Below are 20,437 nucleotides of genomic sequence, written 5' to 3' on the forward strand. Positions count from 1 at the left end.
TTAAAAACAAATCGAAGACCAACATTAACCTAGCTGTAACCTGATCTAAAGCAAGATGGTTAGAAAAGTAATGCTCATTTTAAATTGAAAATTAAAAAAAAAAAAATCGAAAAGAAAAGGCAAATTCATCCAACCGGGCACCATACAAAGCATGCAACATTTACTACGTTTCAAGATCCAAAAGAGTATTTACAGACATAACCCTAACTGTAGAATATATAAATAGACATCAATATGCTGATAGCACCTGCAAATTTGTCCATTTTGGCAAAATATTATCTGTTAACTCACTGATACTCAGTGGAGACATTTCCAGCCTAAATGCTCTCACTAAAATCGGATACAAAAACGACATTTACAGGCTAAATGCTCGCACTAAAATTTGAAGCCACCGGTTAAAAATGAAGGGCCTCCCCACTGCAGCGTCCAAAGGCAAGAGCCATGGATTTTGTTTCCAATTTCCACATTAAAATAAACAACTATAATACAATTTAACAGCACCGTGCCTGCAATTCATCAGCTAGAAAGGAAGGCGGGAACATGAATTTACAGCGGCCCTGTAGGGAGGGGGGAAAAAAATCAGAAACGCAGCATTTTTAAAGCATTATATAGAGATGGACTGAGGAAGTTAAAAAGAAAGGTAAACAGCAAACCTACAGAAAGATTCTCGAAAATACCAGCACCCATTCTAAGCAGGAAGCTGAGCAACTTGGCAGTAAGATGGGACAGATCGCAAAATAACTCCAGTAATTGAGGGGGTATCTGTGCAACATTTTGTTCCAGCAAACAAGGTCCAACTTCTCTACTCAGAGTCCGAGTCAATAGAGAGATATAACCGTGATCTAACAGAACGTCGCTGACGAGGAAATGTAAAGGGGCTCTCTGATCTTTCCCTGGTTGTCTTGGAAGATCTCTTGTCGCTCATACCTAGAAGCAAAGAAGCTGCAGAAATAGAGGGAAATAAAAGAGCAGCCAAATGAATAGGTCCAATAAATAACAAAAGGTATGGATAGATAAGCCTTTGTCTTGAAACGGGAAATCGCGTAACATAATGAGCATTAAAATTAATTAGTTCGTAGGGCTACACGGGATACCAACCAACAAAAAATCGGCATGACATCTAATGCATCCATATCCAATATCATTGCTTTAAGAACACATGTAGTACAAATAAAGGAAAAGATCTCCCACTTGATGTATAAATGGACAATTTATGTGGACTTTCAAACAATTAACCATGTGTCTTGACATGAAAGGAACATATTAACTGTTAAGTTAGCATCAGTCCTGTGCATATGTAATTTCTTCAAAGTATGAAATTAGACATATAGCACTCTAAAGTATGAAAATTAGATACCAGATTCAGCCAACAAATCCCTGGCACCTTCCCTTGATGGTAATTGCTGTTTTGGACTTGAACAATTTGCAGCTGCAGTCTCCCCAAGACCCCCAACGCCGCCGCCGCCACCAAGCCTGAGAGAAATCCAATCCTCATTACGAACACCATTTGATACATCAGGTTGGTTTCTCAAATCAGGCTGCATTGATGCATCGGAAGGCCTTGTAGGAAGAAAAATTTGAAGAGACGGATCCTCCCCACCAAACGCCAAGGGATTATCAACTAACCCATCATTTATATCAGCAATAGAACGGTCAATATTTGACTCGGAAATGAGATCAGCAGATCCGATGGCAGTCTCTGCACCCAATGTATAACCATCCATTGATGTGGGACAGTTCATGGAAGTATGCTGTAAATCAACTAATGCATCGGAGACATTTGCATCTGCACCAAATAACTGGAAACCAGGGCCTGCTTGACTAACAGAAGGTAAAGGCCAGAGGGGCATCCCAAAATCATCATCATTGGTACCGAAAAAACCCAGGCATGAACTCCCGGTGGTACCAAGAGCAGGATCTTCAGGATATGGATCTGGTATTACATGGTGAGGAACTGAAAATGTTACCCCACCAGCATCAGTTCCATTGTTCTTGTAGACTGTCCCAGGAGAAACCAGGGTATCATTCTCTTCTTCTGAATCACTGAGAACAATAACTTCTGCATGACCTGATGGTCCAGGCGGATCTCGGTCAGCAAATTCATAAGTCGTATCAAAGTTCAGAGAAATAGAATCAAGCTCCATCCCACCAGTATTAGTAGAAAAATCAAAATTCCCACCACCATCCTGATTGACACTGGGATCTTCGCCATCCCTACCACTTTCAGTGGCACTACTGCTCATTGGGATAACATTCAGCCCATGGTTTTCAAACTTCTCCACCAATCTATTACCAGAAGAGAGAGAGTGTGTATCTTCAGGTTTGCTGACTTCCCAATAGCCATTTTGATTCTTCTTGATCACGTGTCTCAAACTGCCATGACCATCAGAAACACCTTCCTGTTTAATCTGCTTAAGAACTTCAGATTTAGGCTTAACTTCTCCATCCATAGGGACACACGGAGTACCATCAGGGAAGTGCCACTGACCAAGATCTCCAAGATCCCTGCGATCACTTTCTGCCCTTGCTCGCCAAGAACCATCAGGCTTCACCTCGATTTCTGTTACATCTTCCCCGCAACTCCGCATCTATACCACGAAAATAAAACAAAGCATAACATGAATGAATGCACCCAAAAAAAACTGACAAATCAGATAAAATTAAGAGGTCAATAGTAGGAAAAACCTTAGATACGATGCGATTGAAATATGGGTCAATGATGACATTCTCTAAAGAGTAGTTCTTGAGACAGATGGGACATTGCCACTGCAGTCAAATACAGTACTTGCTACATGTATAAATTGGCAAAAAGCACATCCCTAAAAATATTTAACACCACATAACATGGCTAAAGCACCAAATAATCATCTAAAACATTATTCTTAAGTTGCTTGCCTTCCTAGAACGTTGATTCATTTCCACAAAAGCTTCAAGATCAAAACAGCCCATATGAACACAAGGTTTGAATCTTCCAGCGACCTTCATTCTCGAACCACTCATCTGTAACATATATGCACAGGAAATAAACACAAATCAGTTCTAAGAATTTATTGCTGTTGTAACCCAATTAAGTCGGATAAAAAAATTTGCGAGTGAAGTAAATGTCACTCCCTGACATTCTATCTCCACTGCTAGGGATCTGCTATACCCGAGGCACAAAATATTCATAAAAAGGAAAAATTGAGGTCAAAGAAACACGGACATATAGATGGTACATAACGAATCAATACCATTATCAATATATGCATATATCTTTTTGGAAGGGAAGAAAAATTGAATAGGCAGTGATAGCAAATCATGGTGAAGAAAACGAGTATCAGAGGACCCAAAGCCTCAATCAAATTTGTAAAAAGCTTCAATTAATGATATACGTCTATATATCGCAATATTTTCAATTCATCCAAAACATTTTTGTGAAATTAGAACCACATTAATTTTCAGTAAAGAGATTGGAATGGAATTAATTTTATCAATATATCCTGATATTTATTCTATCATATTCGCTGCCATACCAATATCGTAACAAGGAAAAAAAATCAGCTATGTAAAGATTTTTTTTTTTTCTTTGTATTTAAAAGATTCAAAGATTAAATTTCATCCGTGCATTCCAAGACACAATGATATTTTCCCATCATGTGGCAATATCACTGCTTGGCCACATCACATCCCACATGCACATATGCACCGGCTTCCATCCACATGCATATTCTTCTTTAAAACAAACTTGGATACTATTTCCAACTGGAACGGATCAGTATCAGAGGACCCAAAGCCTCAATCAGATTTTTAAAAAGCTTCAATTAATACAATGATATACATCTTTATATCGCAATAGTTTGGTGAAATTAGAACCACATTAATTTTCAGTAAAGAGATTGGGATGGAATTAATTTTATCAATATATCCTGATATTTATTCTATCATATTCACTGCTGTACCACCATCGCAACAAGAAAAAAAAAAAATCAGCTTTGTAAATATTTTTCTTCTTTGTATTTAAAAGATTCAAAGATTAAATTTCATCTGTGCATTCCAAGACACAATGATATTTTCCCATCACGTGGCAATATCACCGCTTGGCCACATCACATCCCACATGCACATATGCGCCAGCTTCCATCCACGGGCATATTCTTCTTTAAAACAAACTTGGATACTATTTCCAACTGGAACAGATCAGTTTCAGAGGACCCAAAGCCTCAATCAGATTTTTAAACAGCTTCAACTAATATAATGATATACATTTGTGTATCGCAATATTTTCAATTCATCCAAAACATTTTGGTGAAATTAGAACCACGTTAATTTTCAGTAAAGAGATTGGGATGGAATTAATTTTATCAATATATTCTGATATTTATTCTATCATATACCACCATCGTAACAAGGGAAAAAAAAAATAATCAGCTTTGTAAAGATTTTTTTTTTCTTTGTATTTAAAAGATTCAAAGATTAAATTTCATCTGTGCATTCCAAGACACAATGATATTTTCCCACCATGTGGCAATATCACCGCTTGGCCACATCATATCCCACATGCACACACGCCCGACTTCCATTTACATGCAAAACAAACTTGGATACTATTTCCAACCCTCCCTCCTCTCTCCCCCTCTCTCTCAAAGGCTCAAAGCTACCTACAACTAACAAGACTTTTCAACACTTCAACACTCTTAAAGATTCATACAACAACAATTTGATTCATTTTATTATATTTTTTGTTAAACAATTACAGCATCAACAACTAGGAGACACCAAGTGCCGAAAGAAGTAAAGAAAAAAAAACACTAAGTATATCAACAAAATCTATTTGTTTCTAGAGTTGACATGCAAGCATTAAAAAAAGCACTTCCATTACCATACATTAAATTACTTACAGGACAGCGTAAATTGACAGGAATAGAATCAGCAACGATTTCCAGATCACTGTCGCTGTCATCATTCTCCGCTGCAGTTCCACCACCAACACAACGACGAACACGAGCAAGAGCATCTTCAAGTCGCTCACCATCTGAATCCTTGGGGATCAACTCAAAAATCTGGATAACAAAATAATATAACATAACCACAAAATACCAAGGCGGGGAAAAACTCCTAAGGAAAAGTTGCAGATACAACTTGGAACTTCTAGCCTTAACTCAAAACATGAAGTTCAAATTAGAAAGATAAAACATTTTTATTGATTTACTTATTTTTTATAAATACAAAGATAAAACAATAATGACAGCGGAACCTTTATTCCCCGGAAATATAACATTTGCAACTTATGGGCAAGCTAAAATCAATCACAAAAGCATATCAAGGCAGCCAGGGACGGATCCAGAAAATTATGTGAGTGGGGGAGACCTTTAACAGCAACAAGAAAGGAAAAAAAAATTCAAACCATTATAATAACCTTCTGTGTAACTTGTTTGATGGTTAGATTGATGCTTTCAGTGGCTTGGGCCATTGGCCCTCTCTCTTTAAAGAAGCCCAATGTGGATTTGTGGGGGCAATAGTGCTAATTTTCAAAAATTTCTGTGGGGGAAATGGTTAATTTTTATAGGTATATATTTCAAAATAATTTTTTTACGGGTATACTATAAAAAAAAAAAAAAAAAAATCCAGTGGGGGCAATTGCCCCCACTGAACTCTGAATGCCTCCATCTCTGAAGGCAGCATTAAAGAGGTTGACAATGAACATTTCATTTGTGAACAAATTTCCCAATATTGTTCACAAATTATATAAGAAGCCGAGAACTAAATCAAAAGGAGACCTCCACAAAATAAAAATGCCAACAACACACTACAACATGAGTATATATCACCAGATTTGAAGTTCAAGAACTAAAGCATAACCATTCAACAATATATTATGATCTTCTCCCCCCTGTTCCATTGAATTGTATTAGCTCATCCACATGCTTGCAAATATATGATGAAGTCGGCTTGAATATAATATTTCATATGTAAAGTAATAACAGATGCAAATAATTTTAAAAAGAACTTGAGTAAGCACAAAGGAATTTTCTCCCACAAGAAGGCGGACAATAATACAACTCCAGATGGTAGTGCAAAGCATAGCTATCATTATATATCAGATTGCCTTTCCTATTCCCCAAAGCTATAACTGGAAAAATTCAATATCCTAAAAAAATCAACATTCCTAAATGTCCTAATTGAAAGAGTTGAAACTACCTTCTGGATCGTACGCCGCTTTACAATTCTGACTCCCAAACAGAATATACGAGCATCGCATCCCGATAAGAAAATTTTATTAATTCCATCCCGGGTGCATGGTGTGATCTGACAAAACAAGCAGAAGTGAACTAAGAAATAAACCTAAGACCAACAAAGAAATAGTTCCATCAAAATTACAAGTGTTCACACAAGTCACGTCATATAATATATGAACTACCGGAATATATGCCCCTGCACCAACACAAGACACATACGCAAAATATAAGACTTGCATATATTTACTACTATATTTATTTATTTAGTAAAATGACAAGGAATTGCAAAGTCCAAAGCATTTTTACCAATAAAAAAGAAAGAGTGGAAAAACAAGCACACGTGGCAGCTTCTTCACCATTATAAAAGGGGCATATGTACAATATATATACATGTATCATGTATGTATATATCTACAATAGATATGAGTGGAGCATTACAGGATTTACAGCTGTAGATAACCATTGCTAGAGCTGTACATCGTTATTCTTGCTTACAAAAGCCAAAACATCTCCATCTCTTCACATAAAAATGTGGCAGCATCTTGACCATTGAAAACAGGACATAAAAAGCACGTGGCTCAACAGGCAAGCATGTAAAAACATGCTCGGCCAAGCACAAAAAATTGTGTAAAGACAACGCATATGAGGTCATCTTCAACCTTTCAAGGACTCCATTTTGGAACCAGTGAGCTTACTAGCAGCTGATTTAACCCCAAAATAAAATTGAAATTTTTTTCCAAATCCTTCACAAGCATCAACCCAAGCATCCTATTGTGTAATCATCAGCCGTGTCCAATAGACGCGATGAAGAGTCCGACTCATATCTGGCGTCCGTGTCATGTCGGATCATGTCAACACAGGCACTTTGACTGCACTATTGAGTCCAGGTAACACAGCAAACTAGTACACACGTGGGAATTGTTTAACAAAATGATTCAACACATAAATTGCAGAGTTGTTTAACAAAATGATCAAGCAAGTAAATTGGGTCCTTAACAAGAAAATTGAAAGCTTTTTTTTATAAGACAGCTAGAAGAAATTTGTGAATGGAAGGGGTAAAACTCACAATAGGGCCATCATCACGACCATTAGTCCCCAGCAACTGTGAGCCAGGTCTATTAATCGCCCGCACTGGCACACCTGTAGAACCATGCACATTAAATAAAACCAAATGGTAGATAAGTAATCCAACCAACCAGAGCAGGGGAAATACGGTATAAAAAATAGAAATAAATAAATAATTAATTAATTACAAGGTCGCCAGTACATTTTTTGATATGCAGAACAATTCGTAAGACTAGTCTTTATTTTTCAGTGCTAATAAGAATAGAATGGAGAAACTAACCTAGTTATCTCAAAAGCACTAATTAGACACACACACACACGCATACAGAGAGAGAAAGTATGTGCAAGTAACTGTGTAACACCACCGAGTGAAGCAAACTAGCATACCATTGACCTGTAGGTCTGCATATAGAGGCCACTGCATCCTAAATGGAACTTTGTCGTTAAGAAGGATACACCAAGCCTAAACCACAATTATATAAAAATCATCAATACATCTGCATCTTTAACTCCCAGATACGAAATCTTATTTTCACAAATAGTATATAGTGCACTGACCAACCTGAACATCATACTCTTGTTTTGACAACAAGTCCTTGTCTGCCCTTGTAAGTTGAAATGTTTTTTCAACACTTTGTACCGGGTTTGTACTGGAAAAAATCATAAATGAAACAAGTATAAAGAATATGAACAAAACCTGCAACCATACACGAACTAGAATTCACAAGTAAAAAAGAGAAATGAAAGAAAGCTATATAAACAAATATATATATATATATAAATACTAGTCCCCAGTATTATAACATTGTACAAAGACCGCTAGTGCTCTTCCCTCTTACATTTACATGCAAAAGAAGGATAGACACGTCATTGAATTAAAGTATTACATGGAAAAAACGAACTAATATTTACAAAAATCAAGCCCTGCCAGAAAGCCAATGATAAAAATAATAAAATGAAGTGAATAAACAAGGCATCTCATAATCATACAATCAACAACATAGCCTATTCTCTATATGATAAGCAACACATCTCCACTCACAAGCAATGCCCATAATCGAGAAAGCAAAATCCATCCATCACATAAGACAATTGGACTTTTACAAGAAAATAAGATAAACAAACCTAGTAATCACTTAGGTATCGAGAAAGCAATGACCACAATCGAGAAAGCAAAATCCACCCACCACATAAGACAATTAGAATTTTACAAGAAAATAAGATAAACAAACCATAATCACTTATAGGTGTCAAGAAAGCAAGGACCACAATCGAGAATGCAAAATCCACCCAGCACATAAGATAATTGGAATTTTACAAGAAAATAAACAAACCCAATAATCATTTGCAGGTGTCTGGAATCCATGATTCAAACATCAAGACAAAATTATCAATTTTTTTTTTTTAAGAAACAGGTTGACATCCTTTTAGTTGCATTTATATTTATGCAAAAAACTACAGAATTAACTACTGCATCCAAGTAATGAGAAACTAGCCCAAGCAGAGTAGAATACTTCTATACTTATTACAATCCAAGCACATGTTCACTTAGCCCCCAACTCCAATTCAAAACAAAATCTAAAAAATCCAATCCCCTCTTGGAATAACGCTAAAAATATGCCATGTACATATACAAAAAGATGGATCATTCCCTAGCTCACGGCATCCCCAGAAGAAATTCTTTAAACAAATACCTAGACCACAATAGTACAGTTTGTCATACTAAGGTGCTACAAAGTCGGTAAATCACCCATTCGCTAAATCTTAAAGTAAAATACAGTCACCTTGGACCTTAACTTTTTCTCCTTTCATGAGTTCCACAGAGATTATCTGTGACTTCCAATTGAGAGATTGATAATAATTAGAAACTCAAAAAATGCAAATAAAATTTTATATCTCTCAAAAAACCCAATCAGCAAAAGATATAGCAAGATTTACAGAGTAGGAGGACCGGCAAAATCACCAGGTGTAAAATAGTCAAATACAAATATCAAGCGAAATCTGTCAGATATTATTTTATTAATTAATGTGTTGCCGGAAAGCTTCTGATAACTTCAAACCAAAATTACAACAGAAATTTTAAGGGGGAAAAAAGATTACTAGCTTCACAACTTCAGGACCAGGAAACATCATGAACTCACCCATCTGTAGGAACATTTGTAGTAATTAACTTCACAGGTAATAGAGGATGAGACACTGTCACCCAAAATCTGCATGGAAGAAAATGAGAAGACGATAATACTTGTTACTTTCAACTTTCAATGCATTAAGATTTTGAGAGTGAGAAAAGAAAATAGTTATAATAGAAGCACCTAGAGGGAGGAACAATTTAAGCATAGTGAAGCTAAACTAATATAAACCAAATAGATAACGTATTATTCAGGAAAAAATACATAACGTATTTAAGATGACAGTAAGTTGAGTTTACTCCAGGTCACAAGAAACCATTCCCAGATTGTTTGCTAAATGAATTCAAACAACCCAATTAACCCAGGCAGACGACGCTGAGTAAAAAAATCATGTCAACTTCTTCAATATATATGTAATGTCCATCAAAAAGGAATCACGCACAAGATATTGCTGCCCCTTTCTTCAATCAAATAATACATATTACTTGTCACTTCCAGCATGAAGGGGAGGGGGGGCGGGGGGGGGGGGGGGGGGGGGGGGGGGGTGGGTGGGGGTTAGGAAGAAGGAAAGAAATATTTCCAACAACCCTTGCAAATAAAATAGTTGGCAACTGACAACTACTTATAGAACTCATCAATACTCCAACAAAGGTGCAGTGATAATAATGACCAAGTGAAGGTAAATAAATTGATGAAAGGGAGTTCCAAAATATTCAACACGATAAAACTTGTTGATACATAATAAAGTAAGTGACTAGTAAGAAACTTGCATTGTAATGCTGACGGTGAAAACTCCCCACAACATCCAGTTACTTCATAATAAATAACTAATGGAACTGAAGAAAAATTGCAGCTGAAACCAATTATATCAAATAGAAACACAATATAAAAGATTTTAGTTGTAATTGTAGAAACATAACACTATACTTACCACCCACATATACTTAACACTAGAATATGAAAGTGAAGGGGAAAAAATAAAAACCAGAAATTGCAGAAAAAAACAAACTACGGAACACTAAAAGGCTAACTAAATAATGAAATGCTAATTAAAATAGCTCATCAATAGGGCAAAGAGAATGAAGAAACCACAATATAGAGAAAAAAAATCATGTCATTAGAAAGAATAAAACCAGCAACAGAAGCAAAAGGAAAAATGCAATGCAGCCAACAAGATACCAATCACAATAAAAATTGCACAGAAATCACATCAGCACATCACAGTCCAATGAATAAGAAAAAAGTAAGGAAGGTGTCACATACGGGTCAGCCCGACTGAGTCTACAAAGTTCACAATAAAAAATCTCAGGAGATTCAGGTTGAACACCCTCCATAGGCTTCTCTGGAATAATAACACAACCAATATGCTGCCACACGTGGCATTTTGGATCCTCACACTGCAGCCAAAAACAAAATAATTAGGTCATTATAAAATTAGGTGTCCATAGTGCATTAAGATTAAAATTAAAAGTTGCATGTGCATATATGGGATGATAACAAGTAAAGTTTGTAACAAATCAAAAAGGTGAAATACAATGAGGCAAATAGGTTGAAGCAAGAGGAAGCCAAAAAAGAATGTAGGTTGAAGCAACAGAAATGGCTATCGCAGGAGTTGTATGGCAGAAAAGGGTTCATTGGAAAAGTAGTTGGGATTTAGGTTCTTAAAAGAGGAATTTAAACTACTATTTTTCTGCACCTGTGGTCCAGCAGAAGGGATCTCATTCACTTGTGGCCTCATGCTGCTATAGGTTAGTGGGTACCCACAAATATGGTTATCAAAATCGGTACAATCCTATTATCCCAATTTATGATAAAGTAAATTGACTTAACACTCGCCTACATTCTCAAATATACTTGGGTGAAATATATATATATATATATATATACAGATCCAAGGTAGAATCCCAATCTTGACAACCTTGCCAATAACACAACCAAATGAAAGAGAAGAATGGAAGGAGAACAGGTTCTTGGTAAAGTATCGTTCAGCACAGTAACACTTTGATCTACCATGTTAGGGATCCATCTTCCTCAAAAGAAGAGTAAGAAGAAGCCAAAATTCCCCAACTCCCAAGTATATTCTTTTATATATTTAACAACAGCATTGACTACTGGAAAATATATTCACAGAATTGAAAATTTCTATATGCATTTTAAATTGGTTAATATATAAAAAAATAAATAAATAATAAAAAAAATATACAGACCCAAATTTTCATAATGAGAAGACCAAACTGTAAGCAATATTAATTGTACTACTTCCACGCTACAAAACCAATATATGTACAACATCTTATTCCAGAAGATATAAGAGAGATATATTCAAACTTCTACAGGCAAGGAAAAAATTATGTGACCTGAATCAAAGATTCAGTTTGCAAGGAACTTCCGCATAGACAACGAAAAGTATCCCTTTGGTAAGAATCTTCAATTTCGTCTTTAGGAATCACGTTACTGCCATCTGAGACACCCTGTGCTGTTGATGCTAAATCAGTCGCCCCAGAAACCTGCATCTTTCTGGGTGCAAAGGCAAAAGATTTAGACATCACAAATTAGCTTAATGTGAAAAAATAAAGAAAAAAATTTGTGCCCATAAATAAAACTGTGGATTGTAAAATTATCCTAGGACAGTAATAAGACATCCAAACATAATAGCGGAACATATTTAAGAGTTTTAACTAATCAAAAAGAGAGAAAGAGTCTACTGATGTCGCTTATCACGCAAAAATCATTTGATAACAAAAACACACCTGTAAGTATCATCTACTAATCTTGCTACTTCTTCCTTCCCAACAGCATTTTTCTTTGCCCACATACCAGAAACTGCAAAGCAAAGCCATCAGTAGAAGAAGTGTTTCAACCTTGGGGTTTCAAAGGTTTGGGGTATGAATGAAGTGCAACAACTCTGTGCCTGTGTAACCCAGATATTGCACTACAACTATGTCCCTAATGAAAATCTTACATGACATGGCCAGAACCAGCAATGTAATGATAGATGATCAACAATGCAAACAGCTTGCCTCACTTTTTACACCTTAAATTATTAATCACTCAACATGTTCAAAACCATAAACAACTACGCAAGTAGTTTGCCTCATTAAAAAAATTTGAGATTGTAACACGAAAAATACGCAATTTTGTTCTGACATGTAAGCAATGAATCATGGTCCAAAAGTTTCAACTATATTCCAATATGAAAGGTTCCCACAAGGCTGCACTAAAATTCAAACAGCCAGAACGAAAAACTACACTACATGTGCAATCAATAATAGACAGAACTCAGTCAACTTATAAAATAACAATAAATAAATAAAATAAAAAAAGCACATTTTATAGGTCTCACTACTACTCAAAGTTGAAAAGATAATACCAAACCATTCTTAGAAAAACAAGTTCAGTTTAACTCCCCCAAATCTAACAGTAAACTATGGAAAGAATAATATTAGCCATTAGCACATCCAGTGAACACTTCAAACACAGCATGTGCAAGGAGAAAGGAAAAAACAATTGACAATATACACAATAACATAGAAAACCAGAATGTATATATTGCAACAATCTATCATCATTTTAGAGAAAAGGAAATGGAATAGAGACATTACCTCGTTCATCAGAGAGAATTGCTAATATCCGATCAACAAGGTCCTATACAGAATTAATGATAGACAGTCAAACATAATCTCTCTACATGACAAACCAACTCAAAAGACCTAAAAGAAGATAAATTATGAAGAGATCATAGGGAAGAGATAAAAAAAAGATAAGTGCTGAATAATGAAACAACAGTCAGTGACAGAGAAGACGTTGAGGTTAGATTCAGCTACTTTTGATTTAGCTCAGCTAATCCCAATTTGCAAATGAAAGTCAATCAAATGAGCTGCAAAATGTACACCAAAATAGAAGACAGCTAACTCAATTCCATGTAATCACACTTCAACAATTAAAAATTGATGAGTTCTAGCCACAAGTACCCATGCAAAAGTTCTCAAGTACACACATAAAACTCGATGCCAGCTTAAGTAAAGCAAGCTCAAAGTTACTGCCCAAAAAAATATAGTGAGAAAAAAGAAATTTTCCAAAAATAGAATTGGTTGAGCAATGTCCTTTGTTCTTTATTTTTTTGATACGAAGTGAGAAATTTTCTGCACAAAAACAAATGATGGATGAACATCTAGCCTCAAGCAGTGATGAACAAATTATGCAGAACTAAAAATGGCCGAAAGAGATAAGAGAGGAGATGAGGCGTGCTCTCTGAATTAGCGAGGATAATTTCTCGGGTTCACTGATAAATTCAGAAAAAGCTAAAGGCCCAATAAGTATAATCGAAAATGCTTGCGTGGTGAAACCCGTAAATAAGAGCTAAAGCAGACAATATTGTGTTATGAGAAAGAACAATCAATACCTAACCACCAAAACAAGCACAAACCATAATGCCCACTCCTAGAGTGGGACTTAAAGCATTTGCAACCAGTGAACAGAATCCAACTATCAGGAAGAACTGTTAAAATTTCATAAAAAAGAAAACAATTGCTCTTTGGCAATTCAAACAAGAAAACGAAAACTCAAGCAGCATAAGCTATTTCAGACATCAAACCTGCTTCTTTCCCTGCTTTGAAAGACCAAGATGAGTCAAGACATCCTTGAGCTCCTTTATTCGAAAATATGCCAATTTGTCCTACAGTAGAATACAAGTTGTCACAAGACCATTGTAAGCAGAAAATAAAAATAAAAATAAATTAGCACATGCCACAAGCCTTAAATATTTCAAATACATAGCAATACCACCATAAAACTTCCCATAATGAGAATAATGGTAATAATGAAGTGAGATTCAAAATAATAGTGAATTGAATGGAACAAATCCATACAATTCGATAATTATTCTAACCTTTTAAGATATTTAAATTCAACACCTTCCTCCTATAACTGTATTAAATTCTTTCATGCATGTTTTAAAGTCTAGGCTTGTATAAACCAATTACAATTAATATTAGCAGCCTCAATAATCTGAACACCTGCCAACAAATTAGAAGTCTCAAGAAATCTACGGGAAATATAATACATATCATGATATAACAACGAGCTTTGATCAGGTGAATATCATATTGGTAGATATAAATAATATCATAGAACCTCCACCAATAAAATAATAATTACAGGAACAATAAAAATATATATATCAATAACAGCAGCAGCAGCAGCAACAATTTTAATAATAAGAGGAGGAGGAGGAGAAGGATGGAGAAGTTTATACCGAAAATTATTTGGCTTGTCCTAGCAATCCCCAGTTGTAGAAAAGTATCTATGCCAGATCATTATTGTTCAGTAAAAATGTTATACATAGACTGTTAGGATATTACGAAACTCAACTCCAATTTGCCATTAGATCAAACAAACTTGGGCCAAGTTGACATGCTTAAGCTAGCAGATTTTAGAAGAATTCAGACTACGGTAATGACGCATTGTACTAGGAAAGAAACCATTTTCTTATGCAACTACTTTTCTTCTCAGATAATCAGTCACATAAATAATGCAGCTGTAACTGCCACAGGATTGAGAGTACATAACTACATATTACCAAAAGTGAATACTGTTTTTCAACAAACCTACAAGTACCAGTTGGCTTTTCGTCTAAATTAATAGAGATAATAAGGGGAGAAGTTCAATACATTAATCTTTATCTTTGGGATGATCTCCTAGATCACCACCAACAAAGTCCATTTAATAAGAATTGCATTTGCAAAGGGCTGAGCTTCCACTAGAGTAAAGGAACTCAGTTCAGCCACCAATTAATTTAGATATCAAATTCTAAATATTCTGAGTAGCCAAAACTAGGGGTTCGCTTGAAATTTTTAAAGGAAAAAACTCATCAACATGTGATTTTGAAAGGGAAATCTCACTACACCAAATTTCCTTCCAATTACTTTTCCCACCCACTCTCTCGCTGTAAACCTCATTACTGTAACAAAGTTGTCAAACCCATACATAGTAGCTCTTGAGTCCATCAGTATAGCTACTTCAAATCTCCTCACAATACCAATCTCTCCCATCGACGCCATAAATCCACATTCTTTCCCACAAAATTTCACTCTTTATATGATATTTAAATATCTATGAGCATTTTCCTTAATAGCTTCATTTGACAGCACCAGATAACCAATGCCCAACTTCTACCCTCAGCGACCAACCCAGGGAAAAGAAAATCAAAGGCACACCTAGAGTTCCAAACTTCCAATCAGCAATATAATGCTAAATCTATTTATTGTGCCAATAAAAAAAAAATGCCTTTCATTCTACTCCGACCTTGGTCAAAACAGAAATCTCAAAAGGACACATAAAACAACCCAGCATACTCTATGATTCAATAGCAAAGTGGAATTGCTATATCTTTTAAAGAATGATTAAAAAATGCTATGTGTTCGCTTCTGTTGAACTGCAGAGAATCCAGTAAACCTTAGTAAAGATACACACTATCACACCCCTAGGAAGAGCTTGAACCAGAGAGCAGCATTGCCTTTTGAACTCATGAGCTATCATCACCCAGCTCCCTAACCTAATGCGGCACTGGGTTCGGACACAGGGAACCGTAGCATGGGTAAGCTCGGTTGTCGAGGGAAAGGCTCCAGGGTTACGAGTCCCTCCTTGTAGCGAAATAGAACCAGGTCGCGCTGCTTGACGCTCCGATCGAAAACAAATCGGTAGGGCCATGCTGGTACGCCTGAATGTTACCCATGCTATTCTCGCCAAGATGAAAGTACCTACTACTGGTAAGATGCTGTTTTAACTGCATGTTATATGATTCATCTTGTGCCCACTCTAAGTGGTAAGTTTCCTATTCAAGTGTTGAAAGCTGACTCACCCCTGGAACAATTACAATAATTATTTGGCTTTCAAAATTGTTTAGTATCAAAAGAAAAACTATTTCAATAATAAATACATTTAGAAAATAATAACGGCATTTAAAAGTTTAATAATAAAGCTAATATTCCAGGGTGTGGTGAGATAACCTATTTTCCCAATATTCTGGGGTGTGGTGTTGGGGCTTTTCCGGTGTCTTATTTGGGCCTACCTTTGGAGGCGCCATCAAGGAGGGTATCTTCTTGGGATTCAATTGTAGAGCAGTTTGAGAGGAGATTTGCAAGTTGGAAGAAGCAATATCTTTCGCGGGCGGGCAGGGCGGCGGTGGGCTGTAAAACTCTTATGAAGAGTACCTTTTCAAGTCTTCCAACTTACATCCGTTCATTGTTCCAGATTCCCTATTCTGATGTGAAGAGGATTGAAATGCTTTGAAGAAAGTTTTTGTGGGGTGATGGGAGACGAATTTAAGTTTCATCTTGAGAGTGGGGTAAGGTGTTAGGAGGGTTGATATGTCAAAACAGCCCATATTAAGTTCTCTATTTTTTTGGGTTCAAGGGTGGGATTGTAAATTCTTGGGCTTTGTAAATTTTGTGGATAGTTTGAGAGTTTAATGGGCATGTTGTAGGCCTCTTGTGCAGTTGTGCTCTTGGGCTCGCGCCCCTTTTGAGGGGCTCTTTAATGAATTTTTACTAGTATAATAATAAATAAACAAATAAGTTTACTAATCAAAATATTAGCAAACTCCCATCTTTCACCACCTACCATCACCTTAAAGGAATTCGTTAAATAATGAGTATCCTTCAAACCAGTAGAACAGCTGCAAATGTACTTTACCTCATTAAATAGCTTCAGAATACGGATATGTATATTGGATGACCTAAGCACAACAACAAATGGGTGTATAGGTTTGCAATTATAAATCTGTGAAGTATACTTGATTCCTGGAATGAGTTCACTAAGCCACACCAGCAAGGACGGAGACAATGTAGGCCTAGGGGGGGCACGTGCCCCCCTGGCCTGGCCCCACCCTCTATAATATATGTGGTAATTTTTATTATTTTTTTCCATATATATGAACCCCCCCCCCCCCCCCCCCAAAAAAAAAAAAAAAAACAATCAAACAAACAAAAAAAAATTACTTTCTAAACTTTTTCTTTATTTTCTCTTTTACTCTTCAAATTCCTTTTAAAAAAAGTAAATTTTGCTTCCTCAATCGAACTCTAACATTTTACTTTCAAAGTTCTCTCGTTTGTCTTTCTTTTTTCTTTTTGTCCTTCTTAAAATTATTCTTTTTAATTGAGTATTTGAATAATTTCCTTCTCTTTTTTTTTTCCTAGTTGGTTCTCACCCCCCCCCCCCCCCCCCCCCAAAAAAAGGAATTGTTTGCACTCAAGAGAATTCGAACCTAAGACCTAATGCTTCCTGATTACCCCACTTGAGCCAACCACTTGGGGTTGAATAATTTTCTTCCTATTTTATATTTTATATTTGTCGTGTTATATATATATAATTGTTTGTATATATATATATATATTGCACTGTGCCCCCCCTACTTGAAATCCTGGCTCTGTCCCTGCACACCAGCATATCATATACCAGAGTTTTCTACAGCATTGAAAGAAGTATACGGGGTACTGAATGAAATGATTACTACAGCCAATGGGCAGGCTAAACTAAGCTCGTTGCTACTTAAAAAGTGTACAAACTTCACATAAATGTAAAATAAAAAGCATGCAAACCTAGCATAAATGTAATATAAAAAGCATGCAAACCTAGCATAAATGTAATATAAAAAGCGTACAAACCTCGCATAAATGTAAGATGCTGCAATCGAACTGAGCTGTTTGTGAACAGCTCTCGTCCTTGACTAGATTAAGGTTCAATTGAACTCAGTTCATATAGTTAAAGAATCAAGCAATAACCACACACATATTCAGGCTTATTTAATTAACGAGCCATAATTAAACAGACCCAAACTCAGCTCCAGTATGCTTGTCAATATGGGGTACATTATGGATATTGTATACATGTGTAACAAAACATTCTTCAGACTCTCTCTCTCTAGGGCATTCTCGATTTCATTTCAGAGGTCCAACCTACCGTAAGAAAAGGCACTTCATGCATACATGCTTGACAATCTTCAGTCAGTGTGAACTACAGTAAACTCGAAAGGAGGATGAGTTCGAACAACAATAGTGGTTCTACCACAAAATACTAAAGCGACTCCTGCATGAGCCCACTACTAAAATCTTATTGCCTAAATCATTTTGCAATTGATGAAACTCATCTCAGGAGAATCAGTGTAAAGTTAAGGACTAGTAACTTGTCTTTAATTGAGTGATGTTTTGTAGCCCTATTTTTTTGCCCCAATAGATTGTTTGGTTTCTGGGAAGATGTGGGAAGAACTAAATAAAATTCGAAACTTGGGATATCCTTCATTTGAAACTTATAATGCTCGTTCGACCAGTCCAGCTATATTGAACTGTATTCGCCTTCGCCAGGTTAGGTCTCTTCGAAATTCTCAAACAAGAAAACAACATAAGATATAAGACCCAAAAGTGGGTTTTTACCTCTTTTTTACACTATTCATCTTGTTTATCAGAAAACAAAATAGACTTTACTTTACTCCATTCAAAAATAATAATAATAATAATAGCCTGTACTTCTATTTTGGGTAGATTAAATTGCCTTGCTTGTTTGGTTACTCGAGCCAAGCAGACCATAGCAGAGCTCGAACCTGGCCAACTTCAGTGCAGCCGGACCGAACACATGCTTGGCTGAGCACCACTCAAGCAAAAACCAAGCTCAAACTGATAGTTTTTTTAGCAAAAAAGCTCGACTTGGTCAGTTTGCAGAATGATAAAGGTTCAAAAAACCCATTGCAAATGTCATTCAAATAATTGAACAAAATTTAAGACAGAAATAATAATCTCAGTAAAATTAACAATTAAATACCAAAAATGCAATCACATCGCCTCGATTTGTACCTAAAATAATGCATACCTTGCAACTAGACACCAAATCCATTTCACGGATTCCAAATTAGCCACTGCTCTGTAATCCAAACAACCAATCAATTAGAAAATGATGTAGTGAAATTGATGAAACGAACTCAACATCGCATAATCAGTGTCCAAAAGACATCAAATTTGAGACCCTCAAATTCGATGATTACTAGCACATACCAGAAACCCTAATAACATAAATCTCGCGCATGCATACAAAGGTACGAATTGGTATGACTTCTCGAGCTGATGAATCGATTGAAGGAGACCAAAGAAGGTGAAGTTAGGTGTGTTAGGACATATAATCGGTAAGGGTTTTGAGTGGACTGAGAGCGCACGCCGACTTAGTTTTCTCTCTCATCGTTTGTCTCTTTTTGACTGAATATAGCCGGAAGCTGTCACCCAATTACAAGATTCCGGACGTGTTGTCCACTATGCAATCCGATTTGCTGATGCAAACAAATCCGGGTTCGGATTCTCTGCTCTCATGTGTAATTTGTGGTTCAGTTTTTCTCGTTTCTATAACGTAGGAAGTTGTTCCGATGATTTACATGTGACTTGATATTTTAGATGCAAAGTATTGGTACGTTTTATTTAGTTTTAATTACAAATGTGATAATGTAATGTTTTTTAGTTTTAATTACAAAGGTGAAAATGTAATGGGATATGGTATTGACACTTTAATTGATTACGAATGTAGAATGAAATTATCAGTGGGGGTGATGGTGTATGAATTAAAAAATTTGTGATTTTATTTATAGAAAGAAAAACAAATATAAGAAGGTAAGTTACAAGTTTACAAAAGGTGAAGTATTATAGTATCGGATTAGAAAATTTATTCTCATGTCGATGAATGATGTGTATAAATGATATGGTCGCCTTTAAATTTAAATTTCAAGAGATGAGCTTCACATTTTGATCACGAGAATACAAGGCCTCGGCCATTAAATAAGGTAGGTGAAAAATATTTTCATTTACATTAAATACATTGCTTTTGAATTCTCACGTAATCGTTGAAGTGTCCTCGGCCAACACTGTACTAGCAGGGATGGACCCATCAAATCATGTGAGACAGCACGGACCTTTAACGATACGAAGATTAAAAAAAAATTTGATGGAATGAGGGCAATAGTTGAGTTTTTTTTTTTTTTTTTTTTTCTTTTTT

The 20,437-nt window shown here is 35.9% G+C and overlaps 1 protein-coding gene across 5 annotated transcripts; it reads right to left on the reverse strand.

Moving 5' to 3' along the window:
- Positions 1-147: 147 nt before the first annotated feature.
- On the reverse strand, positions 148-19,800 carry LOC132306987 (E3 SUMO-protein ligase SIZ1-like). Of its 5 annotated transcripts, none has more exons than XM_059804620.1 (18): positions 19,453-19,800; positions 19,271-19,321; positions 14,004-14,084; positions 13,012-13,054; positions 12,160-12,232; positions 11,767-11,926; positions 10,673-10,806; positions 9,422-9,490; positions 7,843-7,930; positions 7,668-7,743; positions 7,282-7,355; positions 6,178-6,285; positions 4,878-5,039; positions 2,896-3,000; positions 2,686-2,766; positions 1,358-2,588; positions 678-942; positions 148-557 (listed from the first exon to the last, which is right to left on the reverse strand). In XM_059804620.1, exons 2-17 carry the CDS (start codon positions 19,292-19,294, stop codon positions 803-805), a joined length of 2,649 nt encoding a protein of 882 aa, XP_059660603.1. In that variant the 5' UTR covers positions 19,295-19,321; positions 19,453-19,800; the 3' UTR covers positions 148-557; positions 678-802. The 5 variants fall into 5 exon arrangements, with proteins under 5 accessions (XP_059660603.1, XP_059660601.1, XP_059660602.1 ...); XM_059804618.1 differs by having other exon boundaries at positions 658-942; XM_059804619.1 differs by having other exon boundaries at positions 654-942.
- Between the last annotated feature and the right edge of the window lie 637 nt (positions 19,801-20,437).

This window comes from Cornus florida, unplaced genomic scaffold (genome assembly GCF_030987335.1).
Source record: "Cornus florida cultivar Cherokee Brave unplaced genomic scaffold, ASM3098733v1 CherokeeBrave_3.0.0_Hap2_Chr05, whole genome shotgun sequence".
Classification (NCBI taxonomy): Eukaryota; Viridiplantae; Streptophyta; class Magnoliopsida; order Cornales; family Cornaceae; genus Cornus; species Cornus florida.

What these genes read in the sequence shown, in the direction of transcription:
- LOC132306987 (XM_059804620.1), bottom strand. Translation starts at nt 19,294, where the DNA reads ATGGATTTGGTGTCTAGTTGCAAG. An exon ending in TTAGTAGATGATACTTACAG is followed by an intron (nt 11,927 to 12,159) that starts GTGTGTTTTTGT and finishes CTTTGCACCCAG; the next exon opens with AAAGATGCAGGTTTCTGGGG. An exon ending in TGCAGACCTACAGGTCAATG is followed by an intron (nt 7,356 to 7,667) that starts GTATGCTAGTTT and finishes ATGGTTCTACAG; the next exon opens with GTGTGCCAGTGCGGGCGATT.